The sequence below is a fragment of the Euleptes europaea genome, chromosome 7, assembly GCF_029931775.1.
Source record: "Euleptes europaea isolate rEulEur1 chromosome 7, rEulEur1.hap1, whole genome shotgun sequence".
Taxonomy (NCBI): Eukaryota; Metazoa; Chordata; class Lepidosauria; order Squamata; family Sphaerodactylidae; genus Euleptes; species Euleptes europaea.
Genome location: NC_079318.1, coordinates 89485586 through 89499050, shown reverse-complemented (window position 1 = coordinate 89499050; position 13465 = coordinate 89485586). Strand labels below are relative to the sequence as shown.

The 13465-nt window shown below is 49.9% G+C and overlaps 2 protein-coding genes across 2 annotated transcripts; both read right to left on the bottom strand.

The window, feature by feature from the left end:
- Window positions 1–1282: 1282 nt before the first annotated feature.
- On the bottom strand, window positions 1283–3830 carry LOC130480858 (C-reactive protein-like). Its single transcript, XM_056853481.1, has 2 exons — window positions 3764–3830; window positions 1283–1914 (listed from the first exon to the last, which is right to left on the bottom strand). The coding sequence occupies exons 1-2, from the start codon at window positions 3828–3830 to the stop codon at window positions 1283–1285; spliced, it is 699 nt and encodes a 232-aa protein (XP_056709459.1).
- A 1578-nt stretch (window positions 3831–5408) lies between these two features.
- On the bottom strand, window positions 5409–8010 carry LOC130480011 (C-reactive protein-like). Its single transcript, XM_056852406.1, has 2 exons — window positions 7947–8010; window positions 5409–6040 (listed from the first exon to the last, which is right to left on the bottom strand). The coding sequence occupies exons 1-2, from the start codon at window positions 8008–8010 to the stop codon at window positions 5409–5411; spliced, it is 696 nt and encodes a 231-aa protein (XP_056708384.1).
- Between the last annotated feature and the right edge of the window lie 5455 nt (window positions 8011–13465).

Sequence of the window (13465 nt, the reverse complement as noted above, 5' to 3'; positions counted from 1 at the left end):
TCCCCAGTCCCCTTCTCTTTACCCCCAGCAAGCTGGGTACTCATTTTACTGACCTCGGAAGGATGGAAGGCTGAGTCAACCTTGTGCCGGCTACCTGAAACCAGCTTCTGTTGGGATCGAACTCAGGTCGTGAGCAGAGCTTGGACTGCAATACTGCAGCTTACCCCTCTGCGCCACGGGGCTCCTGGCTGGATAGTAGGAAACCTTTTTTTACAGTAAGAGTTCTTCGACAGTGGAATCAGCTACCTAGGGAGGTGGTAGGCTCCCCCTCACTGGCAGACTTTAAGCAGAGGCTGGACAAACACTTGTCAGGGATGCTCTAGGTTGATCCTGCACTGAGCAGGGGGTTGGACTAGATGGTCTCTATGCACCCACCCAACTCTATGATTCTATGATCAGCTTGTTTGGATCACATTACTGTTTGTTCTCAACATATTTTTCCATATCTGATAACATATTTATTACTTGTTTATTACACATATATTACCCAAATCTGTCTTATTCTGTTTTTATTTAATTTAATCCTGTTCTAAATTTTTTAAAAGGTAAAGGTAAAGGTCCCCTGTGCAAGCACCAGGTCATTCCTGACCCATGGGGTGATGTCACATCCTGACGTTTACTAGGCAGACTTTTGTTTTGTGGGGTGGTTTGCCAGTGCTTTCCCCAGTCATCATTAAAGAAAACGTTCAATTTTCCCTGAAATTCTGAAATTGATCTACTAGGTATAAGAGATGTCAGTTTTGCCATAGTTGCATATTCTGTTAGTTTGTTAATCCATTCATCTAAATCTGGGTATATCTCTGTTTTCCATTTTGCCGCATGTATTACTCCTGCCGTTGTCACCATGTACTTAAATAGTTCATTATGCATTTTTCAAATGTTGCTCAGCAAAATATTTAATGACATGTTTTTTGGACCCAACACAAACTTCATTTATGATATCTTTTGCATTTAATCAGATTTCCGTGTTGTTATTAAAGTGTTCGCCATCTCCAGGCTTTGTATGAGGCTGAGCTATATGAGACTTTGCATGTCTGAGGCTGCATGAGATTTTGTGTGTCTCTCGCACCTGGACAACAAAAAGTTTAGGGAACGCAAAGGAGAATAATGAAATCTTTTTATTGGTGAACGCAGACTTACAATTTTCATGGAGGTCTTCATCAGGCAAGAAGAACTGAGATTAGCAGAGCAATTTCTTTCTACTGAATCGCCCTGCAGAAATTTTAGATTAAATCATTCTCCCAAAACCTCCCGTTTTAGACCGTTGTATTATTTGCAAACCCTATCCGGCTCTCTGGGCAGACAGCAAGGCAGGCTTAACAAAGACATCACCCACAATGTCGTAACTCAATGATTTCCAGTTAATCAGGTAGTCAGGTCGAGGATAGTTGTGCCAGGCAAAGACCACCTCACCAGGGCTCAGAATACGTTCCCACATGTACACATCTGTGATCTCCCCTACAAGGCATTGGTTGATGTCAAAGCCACCTCCATAGGAATCCTGCTCTTGGCCAAGTATAATGGATGCCTCAGCACTGACAGAAAGACCTTTCCTCAGGCTCTTCCGGACCAAAGGTTGCCCGTTCATCCAGAGCTCCACTAAGCCAGTGGCCGATTCCCAACTCGCGCAGACATGCTCCCCAAAAGGGCTATTGCTGAATTTTTGTGGAACATTGAAGGTCACACCTGGTCCTCCCACATGAAAACTGAATTGATAGGGTTTTTCTAAATAGAGGAGGATCTCATTGGAGTCTCTCTTGCTGGCATAAGAGAAAAGGGTGTAGCCACGGGTCAGTTCTGTGTAGACTCTCATACATAGGGTGAAGTTGGTCAGGGGGCGTGGTATGGTGGGCTTCAAGACCACACGTGCAGTGTTTGTTGCCACTGGGAAAACAAATGCCTTCCCGTCCAGATCTAAGGAGGGAAAAAAAGAATTAAGGATGGGCAAAACTTGCTAGGAAAAGTTGAGGGCAGCAGGAAAAGAGGAAGACCCAACAAGAGATGGATTAATAAAGGAAGCCACAGCCCTCAGTTTGCAAGATCTGAGCAAGGGGGTCAAAGATAGGACATTTTGGAGGACACTGATTCATAGGGTCACCATGAGTTGGAAGCAACTTGACAGCACTTCACACACATAGAACTTGCCTAGTGATATTGCATTAGGATTTCTGGAAAACTTTTTTTTTTTTTTACTTTCCTCAGACTTTTTCAGATGTTTCACGTGTTCGGAAACCTCCAGATTTCACTTTGAGCAAAGGATCACTCTTCTTTGAAAGGAATTCTGTCTTCCCCGACCTCATTTTGCTTCTCTGAATATTTTGCCCAAGTAGAATCACAGAATCATAGACCACCAGGGTCATCTTGTCCAACCCACTGCACACTGCAGGGAATTCAGAACTAACTCTCTCCCACACCCCCAGTGACACCTACTCCATGCCCAGAAGATGGCAAAAAAAACCATCTGGCCAATCTGGCCTGGAGGAAAATTGCTTCTTGACCCCAAAGTGGCAATTGGCATCAACCTGGGCATGTACGAAAGGGCCATGAGAGCCAAGCACTGATGCAACCCTTCCTGCCTTCCGTCTCACGATCTGCCTAAGTTCACAGAGGTTGTTTATGCACGGGAGTTTTACCTGAGGTTCGTTGCACGCTGGACCCACACTTTCCTGTTGGGAATCCATGCACTAGCTCAAAAATCCAACCCCTTGAAATGCTCCTTTGTAATTAGCTTACTTTGTAGTGCTTACTGTGAGAGAAAAGCCCCCCCCCCAACCCAATTGCAGCATAAAAAAGCATTTGAAGAACAAAAAACACAAAACCGGAACAATCTGAAAGGAAGGGGGGGGAATCCAAGTCTCGGTTTTAAGAAGCCTTTCTTCCGCTCAGAAAGAGCTCCGAGGAAGTAGGAAGCATTTGAATCCCCGTCCCTTGATATGCTGCTTTGTAATTGGCTGTAGTTCTTTTTGTGACAGAAACCAAGCTTGCATGTCCCGCACTTTGCCTTATGCATGGGGATTTTCCCCAGGCTGAGCTCAAGGGAGATGAAAGAATCAGGTTAATAAAGGAACGGGAAGTCCTTTGTGAGGGCTGGCAGCAAGGTCATCTCTAATGGATGGAAAACTCATGCATAACTCCAAGGAACAACCGAGACAGACTGGAGGCGAACGTGAGTGAAAGTACCCATGCCTGAACAACCAGAATCAGCATTGCTTTCAGATGGGCATCTAGCATCTGTTTAAAAACCTCCAAAGAAGGAGAGTCTCCCACCTCCCGGGGAAGTACATAAATGCATAACTGCTGTCAAGTCATAATCAACTTATGGCAAGGCAAGTGAGACGCAGAGGTGGTTGGCTATGACCTCCCCCTGCAGAGTCTTCCTTGGTGGTCTCCCTTCCAGGAAGTGTCCCTGCTTAGTGCCCAAGATCTGATGAGATCGGGCTACAGCAGACCACTTTCCCTCCCTTTCTCCCAAGCCGATTGTTGCTTTGGGTGCAATTGGGACTGACAGTCTGGGGTGGATCCCACCCATCACCCTTCTGCACTGAGCAAAGTTTGAAGCCTTTTTCCATCCTTCTTCCACCTTCAATGGCTCTTCCATTGGAAGAAGTCTCCTTAGGCTGGGATCCTTGGAGGATCCACCCCCCCCCGCATTTTCCTTTGCTTCTCTTGATGCAGCAATGTGGTTTTGCCCCTGCAACAGAGGTTGAGGCTCTTGCCCCACTGTGGTGACACCCCTGCACAGACAGCTCCAGATGGCACCCACCTTCCAGGGCGAGAGAGCCCACGAGGCTGGCGAGGAGGAGGAAGAGAGAGAGGAGCATCTTCCGCATGGTGTCCGACTGCAGAGGGATGCGAGCAGAGATGGAACAGCTTCTAAGAAACAGTAATGGCTCAGGGTCTCCTCCTCTTCACAGGCTGATTTTCAAATGGGAGCTGCTGAGCCCTTCCGAAACATATCCTCAACTGAGAAGGGGGGGGGGGGCAGGATGTTTATTTAGTAAGGTCCACTTTAGAGAATACCCCAGGCTGGATATCCCCTGGAGAGCAGCCGGCAGCTGTTCTTTTCTTGGTAAAAGTTCTTTGGAAAAGAGGTTCGGTGTAGCAGGAGCCATAAAAAGGGTCATTATGACACATGATAAAACTATCCACACAATGGCACTGTTTAATTCTCATAAAAATCCTAAAAGGGAGGTCCAAAGAATGTCAATGTTGAATTATTTGCTGACAAATCTAGTTGGCTTCTAGAAGACAAACATTGCAGTAAAATACTTAACTGGAACCTGATTATGGGCTGGAGGTAAACTCCACCCCCTGGACTGTCCTCTTTGCTTGCTTTGGGTTTCTGTGTGAGTCTGGATTCTGTTGCAATAAAGCAGTTGTGTTACGTTCCGCAACTCACGTGAGAACAGGATTTTACTTCATTGCCACAGGGAGATCCAAAAAATATAACTCATGAATAGTGTTGCCAACCTCCAGGTACTAGCTGGAGATCTCATGCTATTATAACTGATCTCCAGCCTGTGGTGAAGCGGGATCTTGCATTGCAACCCTACTCATGAAGCTGCGGCCTGCTGAATCAGACCACCTGTCCGCCAAGGTCAGTCGTTTGTTTCAACTGGCAACAGCTCTCCAGGGTCTCTTGTAAGAATAAGAATGTAAGCAAGCTAGAGAAAAGTTTGATTTTTAGTTATAAGAATAATTTAAAAAATAATTATATATTTGTTGCTAATTTTATATTTGTAGCTAGAGAATAGGTAGTAATTTTTTTATATTTAATACATATGAAAACAGAATTATCTTTTTGTCTGCCCCCCCCCCCCCGAAATTCTGGAATTGATCTACTATGTTTAAGAGATGTCAGTTTTGCCATAATTGCATACTCTGTTACTTTGTAAATCCAGTCATCTAAATCTGGGTATATCTCTGCTTTCCATTTTGCCGCATGTATCACTCCTGCCGTCATCACCATCACCATGTGATGTACATCACATCACCATGTACATCACCATGTACATCACCATGTACTTAAAAAAACTGTTATGCGTTTTTGAACACAAACTTCATTTATGATATCTTTTGCATTTCATCAGATTTCGATGTTGTTATTGATGTGTTCGCCATCCCCAGGCTTTGTATGCGCTGAGCTATGTGAGACTTTGCATGTCTGAGGCTGCATTTTGTATGTCTCTCCCACCTGGTCGACAAAAAGTTTAGGGAACTCAAAGTAGGAATAATGAAATCTTTTTATTGGTGAGTGCAGACTTACAATTTTCATGGAGGTCTTCATCAGGCAAGAAGAACTGAGATTAGCAGAGCAATTTCTTTCTACTGAATCACCATGCAGAAACTTTAGGTTAAATCATTCTCCCCCCACCTCCCGTCTTAGACTGTTGTATTATTTGCAAACCCTACCCGGCTCTCTGGGCAGACAGCAAGGCAGGCTTAGCAATGACATCGCCTACAATGTCGTAACTCAATGATTTCCAGTTAATCAGGTAGTCAGGTAGAGGATAGTTGTGCCAGGCAAAGACCACCTCATCGGGGCTCAGAACACGTTCCCACATGTACACATCTGTGATCTCCCCTACAAGGCATTGGTTGATGTCAAAGCCACCTCCATAGGAATCCTGCTCTTGGCCAAGCATAATGATTGCCTCAGGACTGACAGAAAAACCTTTCCTCAAGCTCTTCCGGACCAAAGGTTGCCCGTTCACCCAGAGCTCAGCTAAGCCAGTGGCCGATTCCCAACTCGCGCAGACATGCTCCCCGGCAGGACTATTGCTGAATTTTGGTGGAACATTGAAGAGCACACCTGGTCCTCCCACATAAAAACCGTATTGATTGGGTTTTTCTGAATAGAGGAGGATCTCATTGGCAGTTCTCTTGCTGGCATAAGAGAAGAGGGTGTAGCCGCGGGTCAGTTCTGTGAGGACTCTCATGCACACTGTGAAGTTGGTCAGGGGGCGTGGTATGGTGGGCTTCAAGACTACACGTGCAGTTTTTGTTGCCACTGGGAAAACAAATGCCTTCCCGTCCAGATCTGAGGAGGGAAAAAAAGAATTAAGGATGGGCAAAACTTGCTAGGAAAAGTTGAGGGCAGCAGGAAAAGAGGAAAACCCAACAAGAAATGGATTGACTCTATAAAGGAAGCCATGGCCCTCAATTTGCAAGATCTGAGCAAGGCCGTCAAAGATAGGATATTTTGGAGGACATTGATTCATAGGGTTGCCATGAGTCAGAAGCGATTTGAAGGCACTTCATACACACACACACACACACACAAAATTTGCCTGGTGATATTGCGTTAGGTTTTCTGGAAAGCTTTTTTTTTTTTTTGCTTTCCTCAGACTTTCTCAGATGTTTTACGTGGTCGGAAACCTCCAGATTTCACTTTGAGCAAAGGATCACTCTTCTTTAAAAGGAATTCTGTCTTCCCCAACCTCATTTTGCTTCTCTGACTATTTTGCCCAAGCAGAATCACAGAATCATAGAGTTGGAAGGGACCACTAGGGTCATCTTGTCCAACCCACTGCACACTACAGGAAATTCAGAACTCCCTCCCTCCCACACCCCCAGTGACCCCTCCTCCATGCCCAAAAGATGGCAAAAATAACCCCATCTGGCCAATCTGGCCTGGAGGAAAATTGCTTCTTGACCCCAAAGTGGCAATTGGCATCAACCTGGGCATGTACGAAAGGGCCATGAGAGCCAAACACTGATGCAATCCTTCCTGCCTTCCGTCTCACAATCTGCCTAAGTTCACAGAGGTTGTTTATGCATGGGAGTTTTACCTGAGGTTCGTTCCTCGCTGGACCCACACTTTCCTGTTGGGAATCTATGCACTAGCTCAAAAGTCCCACCCCTTTAAATGCTGCTTTGTAATTAGCTTTCTTTGTAGTGCTTACTGTGAGAGAAAAGTCCCCCCTCTCCAAACCCAATTGCAGCATAAAAAAGCATTTGAAGATCAAAAAACACAAAACCGGAACAATCTGAAAGGAAGGGGGGGGGGAATCCAAGTCTCCATTTTAAAAATCCTCTCTTCCGCTCAGAAAGAGCTCCGAGGAAGTAGGAAGCATTTGAATCCCCGTCCCTTGACATGCTGCTTTGTAATTGGCTGTAGTTCTTTTTGTGACAGAAACCAAGCTTGCATGTCCCGCACTTTGCCTTATGCATGGGGATTTCCCCCAGGCTGAGCTCAAGGGAGATGAAAGAATCAGGTTAATAAAGGAATGGGAAGTCCTTTGTGAAGGCTGGCAGCAAGGTCACCTCTAATGGATGGAAAACTCATGCATAACTCCAAGGAACAACCGAGACAGACTGGAGGCGAACGTGAGTGCAAGTACCCATGCCTGAATGACCAGAATCAGCATTGCTTTCAGATGGGCATCTAGCCTCTGCTTAAAAACCTCCAAAGAAGGAGAGCCTGCCACCTCCTGGGGAAGTACATAAATGCATAACTGCTGTCAAGTCATAATCAACTTATGGCAAGGCAAGTGAGACGCAGAGGTGGTTGGCTATGACCTTCCCCCACAGAGTCTTCCTTTGTGGTCTCCCTTCCAGGTACTGACCCTGCTTAGCGCCCAAGATCGGATGAGATCGGGCTACACCAGACCACTTTCCCTCCCTTTCTCCCAAGCCGATGCCTTGAATTGTTGCTTTGGGTGCAACTGGGACGGACAGTCTGGGGTGGATCCCACCCATCACCCTTCTGCACTGAGCAAAGTTTGAAGCCTTTCCCCATCCTAAGGGACCTTCCTCCACCTTCAATGGCTCTTCCATTGGAAGAAGGCTCCTTAGGCTGGGATCCTTGGAGGATCCGCCCCGCTCTCCATTTTCCTTTGCTTCTCTTGATACAGCAATGTAGTTTTGCCCCTGCAACAGAGGTGTTGAGGCTCTTGCCCCACTGTGGTGACGCCCCTGCAGAGACATCTCCAGATGGCACCCACCTTCCAGGGCAAGAGAGCCCACGAGGCTGGCGAGGAGGAGGAGAGAGAGGAGCATCTTCCGCATGGTGTCCGACTGCAGAGGGATGCGAGCAGAGATGGTACAGCTTCTAAGAAACAGTAATGGCTCAGAGTCTCCTCCTCTTCACAGGCTGATTTTCAAATGGGAGCTGCAGAGCCCTTCCGAAATATATCCTTGAACTGAGAAGGGTGGGGCAGGATGTTTATTTAGTAAGGTCCATTTTAGAGAATACCCCAGGCTGGATATCCCCTGGAGAGCAGCTGGCAGCTGGTCTTTGCTTGGTAAAAGTTCTTTGGAAAAGAGGTTCGGTGTAGCAGTGTGAGGGTCTCTGTCTTTGTGTCTCTGCTTTCCATCACCTGCGGTGTTATCAGTGAACTCGTAAAAGCAGTTCACACCTTCTGGTCTCAGGCGCCAGGCCTGATGGCCCATGTATCTTCCCCCCCGCTGTTCTTCCTGCCAGTACTCCCTCAGGCCGGTGCGGCCTTGGAAGTGTGATAGCCGCACCAGACTTCCTGGGATCCGTCTGATGTTTTGTATTATGCCAAGCTTGTAACTTCCCATAACAATAAGTGTGAACCCCAGTGCCCCAGTGCCCTGGAGTCAATATATTCTGTAAACCCGTATAGCCCCTCACTTGCAACTTTCTACCTGTGCCTGTCTCATCTCCTGAAGGCTTCAATAAATCTATTGTTTCTGTATCAACGTCTGAGCAACTGATTTGGAGAAGCAAACTCAGAGAGGGGGATCTCTCACATTAAGTTGCAAGTCCTTGCCTCTCGGACTGCAGCTGTACCGCTTTGGACAGAATGTCAGCCGACGAGGACACCACCCCTAACCCCGATGCCCCCAAGGAACCGGACGAGCCGGAGAAGCCGGACCCGAAGGAGGAGGGAGCCAAGCCAAAGAAACCGAAGGGTCGCGCCCCCGACCAAGATCGGGACGGACGTCCCCGGGGGCTTACTTATTGGCTGGACTCTCCCAAGGGCTGGTCGCTCTCGCGGACTGCGGCGAAGGATCGCCGGTTGGCCTTCCCCAGCACGGGACTCGAAGGGGACCCGGCCCGCAAAGAGGCCCTCATGGAGGAAGAACGAAAGCAGTGGCAGGAAGACCGCCGGGCTATGCAGGAGCAGATGGAGATCATGCAACGCGTAATGGGTGAGATGGCCACGACCCTAGATGCGCTGAAGTTGCAACCTCCAGCCGGTGCTCCCCCAGACGGGGCGCCGGTAGTTCCGCCCGCAACCCCTGCCCCCCCGGCCCGTCGGGACCTGAAAGTCACGTATGACGGGTCGGGAGACCAGTTGACCTTTTTTATGGTCCAAGTAGACATTTTTATGCGGGAACAAGGCCGAACCTTCGTTTCTGAGGAGTCCCGGGTGCAGTACGTGGCTTCCTTACTGCAAGGGGAGGCGGCTGCCTGGATGGTGTTGCAGTATGAACTCCGCTCGCCGGTGCTGCGAACCCTGGACGAGTTCATGGTAGCACTCCGAAACCGTTTTGAGGACCCGACTCTGGGTGAGCGGGCTAAAGCCTCCCTGATGCAACTGCGCCAAGGGACTAAGTCGGTGGCGCAGTATGCAAGTGAGTTCCAGTCACTGGCTAGCCGAATTCTGGACTGGAGTGAAGCTACCTTGGTACAATGTTTCAGGGAGGGTCTCAACCCAGACCTCCAACATTGGGCCTTCATGCAAGGGAACCCCCCGGATGTGGAAGGTTGGGTTCGCCATGCTGCTGACATCGAGAATCGCAAACAACTCCTGAACTTGTCCAAGCAACGGATTGGGCGAGACCCCAGGCCCCGGGGTGACCGTGGCCGGGAACTCCGGCAAGGGGGTGGCGGGGGTCTCTCGGCCGCGGAACGCCGCAAGCGGTTCGAGGCCGGCGTCTGCCTGATCTGCGGGGGAAAGGGTCACTTTGCATCGCAATGCCCCTCTCGCTCAGGCCGTCCGACCCCCCCCCGCCAAACCCAGGCCGAGCCGACGAAACCGGCCGCCGACAGCCAGCCTCGCCGCAGAAGTGGACCACTGAGCCGGCGCTCCGGCGCACCCTCCGCTCTCCACGCGCGCCCCCAGGATGGGGCATCCGACTCTACGGTCCCATCGGGGTCCCGGATTACAAATACCGTCTTTGATTCGGACGGCTCCCCGGAAGCCACCACCCCGTCCCCCTCTTCCAGCGAGGAGGAAGAGTGGGAACAGCCGGCAAAAAACGCCGTCGGTCTGCTGTAGAGGGGGCTCCGCAGCAGACCGTCCCTATCGTTGTGCAAGGAGCTCCACCGATGGTAAGCGCCCAAGAGGACAATGTATTTGTGCGTGTTCATCTGTCCCTACCCAAAGGGGGTCCCCCGTTAGAGGTCCCCGCGTTGGTCGACTCGGGGTGTGCCCGCACCATGATAAATGAGGAAACTGCCAAGAAGTTGGGTGTCCGGCGCAAGCGGCTTCCGGGACCCCTCCGTTTTTCCCAAATGGACGGGAGTGACTTTAAACGGGGCCCTGTGACCCACAGAACTGCAGCCGTGATTATGTCCGTGGGGGAACATTGGGAACGGTTGTATTTCACCATCGCCCCTATTGTAACCCCTGTGGTGTTAGGGATGAACTGGTTAAGGGGACACAATCCCTCCATTGATTGGGTTAAACGGGTGCTTTCCTTCCCCGAAAACCCCTGTGGGTTGCATGACAAGGAACGGGTACTCAGAACTCCAGCCGCCGCACTGGTAGGGTCCCCCGCCCCAGTCTCTCCTCAATTACCCTCTGAGTACTCGCAGTTTACTGATGTTTTCGATGTTAGAGAGTGCGACGAACTGCCTCCCCACAGAGAAACGGACTGTGCCATCGAGATTGTAGGGGAAGGCAAACTGTCTAAGGGAAAGGTTTACCCCATGAGCCCTAGTGAAAAGACTGTATTGCGAGACTATCTGGATGTCAATCTGGCGAGGGGTTTCATACGCCCCTCCAAGGCTCCTTATTCAGCCCCAGCTTTCTTTGTAAAGAAAAAGACGGGAGATTTAAGACTGTGTATTGACTTTCGCAGACTGAACGCAGTCACCCAGTCTAATGCTTACCCCCTCCCTCTTATTCCTGACCTTCTAGCACAATTAAAGGAGGGCCGAATCTTCACCAAACTGGACTTGGTAGAAGCCTACCACCGCATTCGCATCAAAGAAGGAGACGAACCCAAAACGGCCTTTTCCAGTTGTTTTGGGATGTTTGAGTACCTGGTCATGCCGTTCGGACTTTCGGGGGCTCCGAGTGTCTTTATGCAATTAATTAATGAAGTTTTGCATGATTTACTGTTTCGGGGGGTGGTGGTATTTCTCGATGACATTCTTATTTACTCTGAGACCATGGAAGAACATGTGCGCCTAGTGCGAGAAGTGCTCCAGCGGCTGCGGGAGCACAAACTGTATGCTAAGGTGTCCAAGTGTGAATTCCACCAACCTTCTATTACATTTCTGGGGTATGTGATTTCCCACCAAGGGTTGGAAATGGACCCCGCCAAGGTCCAGGCGGTGCGGGACTGGGAAACCCCCACTACCCGCCGCCAACTTCAACAGTTTTTGGGGTTTGCCAACTTTTACCGGAATTTCATTCCCAACTTTGCCCAAGTTGCGCTTCCCCTCACTGCCCTGTTGCGTACCAAGGACAGGGGGGCTAGCGCCGCACTCCCCTCAGCCCGTCTGCAATGGTCTCCCCAGTGCCAGCAAGCTTTTGAACGTTTAAAGCTACTTTTTTCATCCGAACCCGTTTTGGCTCACCCGGATTGCACCAAGCCCTTCGTGGTGCAGGTGGATGCCTCGGATGTAGCCATGGGCGGGGCCCTATTGCAGAGGGATGAGGGGGGACGGTTGAGGCCATGCGCCTACTTCTCCAAGAAGTTTTCCCAGTCCGAAATCAACTGGGCCATTTGGGAGAAGGAGGCAGCAGCGGTCAAACATGCCCTTACCATATGGAGACACTTCTTAGAGGGGGCCGAGCTGCCGTTCGAAGTGTGCACAGATCACAAGAATCTTGAGGCTCTCAAGGGAGCTAGAAAACTCAATGCCAAACAAATTCGGTGGGCCCAATTTTTTGCAAAATTCCGGTTCACCCTCAAACATGTCCCTGGCAAAGAAAATGCCCTAGCTGATGCTTTGTCACGACTTCCCCAGTATCGCAACGATTTCGATCGCCCCGTCGACTCCCTGTTCACTCCCGAACAGCGAGGGGAAGTCCCTGGCTTGGCCGTCACCACCCGATCCCAAGCCCGCCAACCGGAGACCCCCCCTACGCTCAAAGGTATCCCGGAAGCATTCCAACAGCGACTCCGGGACGCCTCCTTACAGGAGGAGGAGCACCATCTCCTCCCCACTGGCTTGGAACGAACCAACACTTGGTGGGTGCAAGGGGGGAAACTATATGTCCCATCTTCCCTTCGCAAAGAAGTATTGGGACTTGTACATGGGGCCAGGCTAGCGGGTCATTTTGGTTTCATAAAAACGCTTCACCTGGTTCGAAGGCAATTCTGGTGGCCCGGTATGAGATCTGATGTAGAGCTGTATGTGCGCAGCTGCCCCACCTGCGCCACAGCCAAGAAACGGATGGGAAAACCCCCGGGGCTTCTCAAACCGCTTGAGAACCCCTCCCGTCCCTGGGAAGTCATCGCCATGGATTTTATCACCGACCTACCTCCAAGTCGGGGGAAAACGGTTCTCTGGGTTATCACAGACCTCTTTTCCAAACAGGTTCATTTCGTTCCATGTGCAGGTCTTCCTTCAGCCCAGGGCTTAGCTAAACTGTTCATCACGCACGTCCTCAGGCTACACTCGATCCCGAGGAAGGTCCTCTCCGACCGGGGGGTCCAGTTTGTTGCCAAATTCTGGCGGGCTTTCCTAAAGTTAATGGGAGTGGAGGAACAGGGCCTTTCTTCCGCCTATCACCCCCAAACGGATGGTCAAACGGAACGAGTAAATGCGGTAGTAGAATGTTATTTGCGTTGCTATGTAAATTTCCACCAGGACGACTGGGTCGACCTGCTGCCATTTGCCGAATATGCGTACAACAATGCGCCTCATTCCTCTACCGGCTTTAGTCCCTTCCAAGTTATATACGGGACGGATTTTGGCCCTTTCGGTTCTGCCCCCGTCTCGCCAGAGCTCCAGTCTACCCCTGATCTTCAGGAGTGGATTCAGGTGGTTAAATCCACCTGGCCATGGTTGCTCAAAAATCTGGAAAGGGCAAAAAGCAAGTACAAGGAACAAGCAGACAAACACCGGTCTCCGGGATGGGAACTCAAGGTGGGGGAGCAAGTCTATCTGTCCACCAAAAACCTCCGCTCTCTTCGCCCCTGCAAAAAACTGAGCGACCGTTATGTAGGACCTTTCCCCATTACCAGAGTAATCAACGAGGTTACCGTGGAACTGAGTCTCCCTAAGACTCTCAAGGGAGTTCATCCAGTCTTCCATATAAGCCTCCTCAAACCTTATGTAGCAGCTCCCCAGTTCCACCCCCCTCCCGCTCAT